The 7,432-nt window shown below is 38.3% G+C and overlaps 1 protein-coding gene across 1 annotated transcript; it reads right to left on the minus strand.

Moving 5' to 3' along the window:
• Positions 1-33: 33 nt before the first annotated feature.
• On the minus strand, positions 34-4,963 carry imp4 (IMP U3 small nucleolar ribonucleoprotein 4). Its single transcript, XM_061279612.1, has 9 exons — positions 4,825-4,963; positions 4,281-4,389; positions 4,118-4,201; positions 3,918-4,027; positions 2,665-2,797; positions 1,204-1,358; positions 1,018-1,112; positions 832-905; positions 34-378 (listed from the first exon to the last, which is right to left on the minus strand). The coding sequence occupies exons 1-9, from the start codon at positions 4,825-4,827 to the stop codon at positions 260-262; spliced, it is 882 nt and encodes a 293-aa protein (XP_061135596.1). The 5' UTR covers positions 4,828-4,963; the 3' UTR covers positions 34-259.
• Between the last annotated feature and the right edge of the window lie 2,469 nt (positions 4,964-7,432).

Raw genomic sequence — 7,432 nt, forward strand, 5'->3', positions numbered from 1 at the left:
TGGCTGTTATTCAAGAGTCAAGAAATGTGCAAATAGGCAATACATTTTATTTTAAAAAAGTACAGGACATGCAACCAAGAAGTGTCCAAATGATATCATCACTTGACAAATGCTGACATCTACAGTGGAAATATTGAAATTGTCTTGTTTTTAATGGGAGCTCAACAATGATACATCTGATTAAAAAAACAAAAACAAAAAAACAATCCAGTCGTTCAGTTTGATAAACTGTCCAAAAGTTCGATTATAGTAAATCTTTTTAAACTGATTGGACACTGAGAAACCTTCTTTTCTTGGACGTGTGCGTATATGCATGGTGTCGCCACTCAACATCTGCTGTGTCCTCATTTTCCAGTGTGCCCAATTTGATCATGTATACTAGAAAGAGAAAGGGGGATTTAAAGTCAGAGAACATTTTCCACATGGAAATGTCAAAAAGATCGTGCATTACAACATAAATGGTTTGAACAAAAGGGGTAAAAGGTACTTATAAGAAACTACATAACACAAGATAAGACATTTTACACTAACATTTAGGCAGCTAAACCGGCAGATATGTAATATTTGTTACATTCCTTGATAAGGATAAAATCTCCACGGATGGTGCGGGAAAAATAATCCCACCCCAAAAGCAGGCCCATTCTCATTATTTTTATTATAATAAATAAATGAAACTGAGCCTTTTTTTCTTAGGTGAATACAGTAAATATCCCATACATTTCCAGATAAAAAAATGATGGTTTAAGTTCAAAGCAGGTTGAACTTTCACAGGGTCACAGGATTGATTAAAATATGCACCAGAGTTCTTAACCAGGCTCAATTTATACTTACACTTCATTTCAAACCTGGGCCCTACTTCTGTCAGTTCTATGTTCTTGTGATCTGTTTTCTTATAGGTGTGATGTCTGTTAAAAAGAAAACCACAAAAAAAAGCACAAACACATGCTTACTGCTCCGTCTTCTTATAGCACATAATGCAACATGTTCTTTTAAAAGAGAGGACACCTCTATACTGACCTATAAGAAATGAAGTCCTCTTGGTTGGCAAATGTGATTACACGCCTACTGTCCTCTTTCGGCACTGGAAAAAGATACTTGAGGATATTGGATACCTGTGCGAGAAGGATTAATTAGGTAAGCTCACGGACAAATGATGAAAGACACTATCAGCAGCATGTGAGCAGAGCATGGTTGAGTACTCACCCGCTTGCCAAGCCGTGAGGTGAAGTTGTGAAAGATGAGATGGGGGTAGGCCTCAGACATGGTGCCTATGTCTGGGACATCGTGCCTCATTACCACATTATAAAGTGTGAAATAAGCTGTGGGTCCAAATGGTAAATGGCACACCACAAGGCCATCTGCAAATATGGATGAACAAACGATCACGGCCAGTACTTTCATTCAAACCAGGTTTATAGTGACAAAGTTTTATTTAAATCCTATTTTAAAAATAGGATTTTATTAGTTGTGCATAACATTGTATTGGAGGGAATGTTGACCCTAAATGAAACTCTTGTGAATGAAACAAAATTCAACGTTGGTCCTTGACATCCTTTAGACATGACTGATAGCACGAGCAAGCTGTAGCACTGTATACTAACAAAATATATAATAGTAACACGCACGCACACACACACACACAAATACCGTTCCCCTCCTAAGTCCCACAGTCTACTTGGGGACAGTCTGCCACAGTCAATTGCAACCGATTGGTTTGCCACTCCTGCTCTGAAAACCAGTTTTTCTTGATTTTATTAAAAGCAGTAGGTTGGATACAAGTTGCTAACTTTTTAAAATGTTGAGGCCCAGATTAGGTTTCTTCAAAAGGGCACCCTCACCTTTATAGGTGGGGGAAATTTCTGATTAGATGCATTGGGATTCAGATGTGATTGAATGATTTGCATCCTTATTCCATCATGGCAAATGTGAGATTTTGAGCACTGCTGGTGGAACACTGTACAAGGTGTGAAAGTAAAGTTGCTGTTCTAACAAACAGGGCGTTGTCGCCATCTTGTGGCATTTCAGGATACTTCAGAAATTGTACAAATCTCGATTCATTTTTTTTCAGTTCCCCCCCACCCAAAAAAAGCAAACGTGATATCTTGAGATGTGTCAGAAAAGCTGCAGGACAAGTGCCACAAAATCCATATGTCTAAACTATGAATTTTCCCCTTCAATGTGAGCTACACAATTAACTAGCAAAAAACAGCAATAGCCTGCTTGTTTGCAGGAAGAGGCGAGAGTTTTGGCAGAGCAACTTCTTGGTGCTTCAACATGACAACACACCGGCTAATGTATTGACCATCTGACAATCCATGGCCAAGAAAAACTTGTGCTAAAGCAACCGCCCAGTCACCAGATGTGGCATTGAGTTTTTTTTTTAAATTCTTTCCAAGCTCAAGTGGCGTTTTAAAGGGACCCATTTTGAAGCCATATCAAGACGGCCTAGATGACAGAGCTGCAACGCATCCCAGAAGATCTTTCAACGAATGTAAAAGGGCATGGCAGAGAAGACTAAAACAGTAGGTTAGACTCCAGAGGGATTATTTCAAATGGGTAACTTGTAGTTCAAAGTTTGTATTTGAAATATCGATTTTGTGAAACCAGTTCTGAAACATTTTTTTTACAACATCTCTTTTGTTGAACGTTAAAGAATTAACAAACCTGGCTGTCCTCTGGTTTCGTGAATCATGACAAGGTCAGTGACATTGTTGGCTTTACAGGCTCGCACCAGTGTAGGAATCTCATGGTTGCCCCTGTTCATGCGTTGAGCTCCAGGAAACATCAACTTTACCTCCTGTGCCAGAACAGAAGGTACGTGTTTATTGAAAAACAGGTGGCACATCTTCATTTTGTGAAGTACGTCTGGGTGCAATGTAGGGCTGTCACTATGGTTTATTTGTAGAATAAATTATCCTATCGATTATTCCATCAATTAATCAGATAACATTTTATTCTCGTTAAAGTGTATTAAAAACAATCCTCCAATTACTGTTTCTTAACCATGTATCTTTGTTTATTTGGTATCATTTAGTAAATAAAAACAACCCTTAAGAAACATCACACCAGTAGGTTTGATGGTCATTTTTTTCCAAAGTAAAAGCAGCTGTTTTGTTTATTTGGTATTATTTAGTAATTAAAACAAACAAACAAACAAACAAACAAACAAACAAACAAACAAACAAACAAAGGAGCTTAAGATCAGGGGATGCTTTGAGAATAATTGTCAATTTGTTTTGTATATGTGAAGCCCTTTGAGACCTCTTGTGATTTAAGGCTATATAAATAAACTTGACTTGAAAACAACCCTTAAGAAACATCGCACCAGTAGGATTGATGGTCATTGTTTTCCAAAGTAAGAGCACATGTTTTCAAATGTTACTTGTATTAAACAAAAAGATAAATTGGCCTGTTTTCATGAAGGACCAGACAAATTATTACTTTTGAGAGCCTAAAATGAAAAGATTAGGACATTATGTTAAAAAATGCCTAAACGATTATCCAATTGATAAAATATAGGCAATTATTTTGATAATTGATTTACTATTGATTAATCAGGTAATTTTGACATCTCTAGAGCAAGCGAACAAATAGGAACAAATATGTGCATTTCTGCACAATACACATGTGTAATAGTATTGAGCAAATATATTTTTAAATCTGCAGCTGCTGAAAATTTGTTTTGTTTTTAACAGTATCTACTGTTGAAGAACCAGATTTTAAGACACACTCATTGTACATACGTAATGCGTGCCAACATAAGATACATTGAATTTGCATTTAATACATTAGCTACTGTACACCGAAATTGTCATGTTATTATTAACTTGTCTATTCTACTATAGTGTTCCTGCTACGGCACTTTATGTTAACGCATTAAGTAGTTTAGGAATCTCTCAGAAACAACTGGACCAAACCTTAGCAAACATTTTGAGTCGAGAACTCGGGTCTCTGGAAGTGGTGACCATGACTTTGGGATCTTCGACTCCAGCCCATTTGTACTCATCATCCATATGTGAGCTGACACCTGTAAGGGAGGCAAAGTCATAATATAACTTAACTGGGATAAATATTGTTTAAGCATTTGAGGAGTAGTACTAACTAACGTAACACTAACCCTCTGCGCCATCATCATCATATTCCAAAAGTTTCTGGAGCTGCAATGCATCTTTGCGTACCTCAGTTGGAAGCAGACAGTTTTCTAAAAGGAATGGGGAAAATGTGAGGTCAATGCCATACATTACACTATTCCGGTGATATGAAGAGCATGCCATCCGTACCATCGAGAGCACCCTTCAGCTTCTGTTTCTTCTCTTCGATTGTTCGGAGCCTGTCTTCTTGTGCCTTCCTATACAAGTACTCGCGCCTCAGTCTGACTTCTCGACGAAGCTATCAAAATAACATAACAATGCCATCACATTAATGTAAAGTATGATCATTAAAAACATGTACATACATCTCATGAGGAAATCTTTCATCGCCATTGCTTGCAATCTGTTTGTTGAACGCGCAGAAAACATTGCCTTTTTTGCTTTCAAATAAAATTTAAAAGATTAAAACTATCTTGGTTTGTTAGTCGCTAACCAATAGTTTTTAGTTGGTACGAGATTAACGTTGTACTAGATGCTCCCTTCGAGCAGCCATAGAATATTTTTTTGCTTCATGGCTGTTGATTCATTAGTTGCATCGTACAGTTTGAGACTTTCCCAGACAACACAAACCCATACCAACACCGTTTTCTACTTAAGCGAGTGTTAACATGTGCTTGTTCAACAGTACATTGTATTTCGTTTGTCAAATATGAATGACTTGTAAAAACCTTACCATGTTTTTTTCTTTTGGCTAGCAGGTAGCAATTTACCAGTACCCACATGGAAAGGATCCCCCATACAAGATTGCTCTTCATTGGCCAAAGTTCGGGCCAATAGGAGCATTTGATACTAGCACATGATGTGACGTCACTCCACAACGGTGACCGTGGAGTGACGTCTCAAAGACAAAGACAGCCCGGACTGGCAATATTTAATGTATACAAGCCAATACATTATTTAATAATATTTAGCTTTATTACTTATGATTACATTAATTTACTTATTCAAAATAACTTCACATAGCACATTGTGATTGGTACTGACTTGCGTGAAGTTATACCGTTATCCACCTGAATGAAGTTATTCGTTGAAATGAATGAAATCTTTGGAGATACGATATTCCTTTATTCATATAAATTATGAAAGCGGTTTGCTGGAGGTCAAAATGTATTGTGAGGATCAAGAATCTTGAGGGTTAGTAGGTGTCAAACTCAAGGCCCAGGGTCCAAAGACAGCCCGCTACATCATTTTACCGTTTTTTTCCGTGTATAGTGCGCCCCCATGTATAGTACGCACCCCTAAAAATGGCATGCTGATGCTGGAAAAAAGCTTGTACCCATGTATAATACGCACCCAATTTTTATGAATTTTAAAAAAAAAAAAAATTATTATTATTATTTTTTTTTTTTTTTTTAAGTCCCAATGATCGTCACACACGCAGGGAGGCAATGGGTCCCATTTTTATAGTCTTTGGTATGGTCTTAACTAGGCTGGATGTAATTTTTTTTGTTGGCGTTGATTTCTCCGACTGCCCGTAAACGCACCACCGCGCTCCGTGCGCATGGAGCGTGTTTGAAGTGAACAGCAGAGAAGAAAGGAACAAGGCAAAGTGTTGTGAAATAAAATATTACCTGTAATACGGATTTAGGTAGAGAACTGAACTCTCGCTCTTTATATAGCTGACGTGTCTTGCTCATCCGTTCTGCGCATCTGTAATGGCGGCCTCCGTATGATATCCGGTTTGCGTGTGTGCGAGAGCGAGAGAGAGCGAGAGAGAAAGCGTGCGAGAGAACGCTCAACCGTAGCGCGCCGCCGACCGCCCAACTGCACCGGGCTGGTCGATTAGTGTGACAGAGCCGTCGCTGAAATTTAGAAGATATTTTTAAAGTCCTGATGTACTTTCTAAAATTTAAGTGGACCTCAGTGCGCACTGCGCAGGGAGCTTAATTTGGTGCGGTCGCGCAACTGCAGCGCGCCGGGCGCTCACTGTCGCATTGCTTAAAGAGCGCCTTTGTGTTTTAGGATGAACAGCAGAGACCAAAGGAACAAGGCAAAGTGTTGTGAAATAAAATATTACCTGTAATACGCATTTTGTTATTTGCTGATTGAAACTGCTAATTAAACTGTGAATTGAAACTAATAGGAAGAAAACAACTCTCGCTCTTTATATAGCTGACGTGTCTTGCGCATCCGTTCTGTGCATTTTATTTCACAACACTTTGCCTTTCTTCTCTGCTGTTCACTTCAAACACGCTCCATGCGACCGCAATGCTCTCGTATCAGACGCTTGCTCGATCACCTGCTCGTTTGCTGTCCCGTGCGCGCACGAAGCGCGGTGGTGCGTTTACGGGCAGTCGGAGAAATCAACGCCAACAAAAAAAATTACATCCAGCCTAGTTAAGACCATACCAAAGACTATAAAAATGGGACCCATTGCCTCCCTGCGTGTGTGACGATCATTGGGACTTAAAAAAAAAAAAAAAAAAAAATTAAAAAAAAAAATTTTTTTTTTTTTTTTTTTTGTACCCATGTATAATGCGCACCCCAGATTTTAGGACAATAAATTAGTAAAATTTTGCGCACTATACACGGAAAAAACGGTATATGGCCCGCGAAGACATTGTGCATTGACTAAAATTGCAAATTGTCTTCACTTTTAAAAACTACAGATATTGCTAGCATTTTTTTATGACCAATCATCTTTTTAAAATATTAGATTTTTTTTTTTTTTTTTTAAACAAGTGTCTGATTTCAAAGCTCATTATTCATCAGTTTGTTGTGTAGCCTATATTGTATATAATATATGCATTGACAGTCATAATGGCCCCCCGACGGAAACTATTGAGAACAATGCGGGCCGTGACAAAAATGAATTTGACAAGAACAACAAACAATCTATCGGAATCAGGCATCTTTGATTACATTCATCTCCGGAACTGGCAAATCGGCGTGGGATATATCCGACTTCCGACCTTTCCCGAATACTGCATTGGGAAAACGCAAGAGATTAAAATAAATAAATAAAAAGAAGACGGGTACTTGTGGGCCCATGTAAAGCATGGGTACAATCGAGTCGAATTTGAAAAATACCGGCTGCAGAAAGAATTTCCAGACTTAATTGTTAAACTTAAACGTTAGCACTGTTCCTTTAACAATTACTTTAGGTTGTTTCTCTGTTGTGTCCTAGTCCCAGTCATGAGTTAGTGACCAGTTCACTATCCCTTGCCCAAAGTCAGCTGATATAGCTGATACTGATGTTTTATTTTTTCATGTTATGCTAACCAAAGCATTTTATTTGTCAGTGCATTGCAGAGAAGCACCCAGTTTAGGCTTGGATAGCA

Source organism: Syngnathus typhle, linkage group LG5 (genome assembly GCF_033458585.1).
Source record: "Syngnathus typhle isolate RoL2023-S1 ecotype Sweden linkage group LG5, RoL_Styp_1.0, whole genome shotgun sequence".
NCBI lineage: Eukaryota > Metazoa > Chordata > Actinopteri > Syngnathiformes > Syngnathidae > Syngnathus > Syngnathus typhle.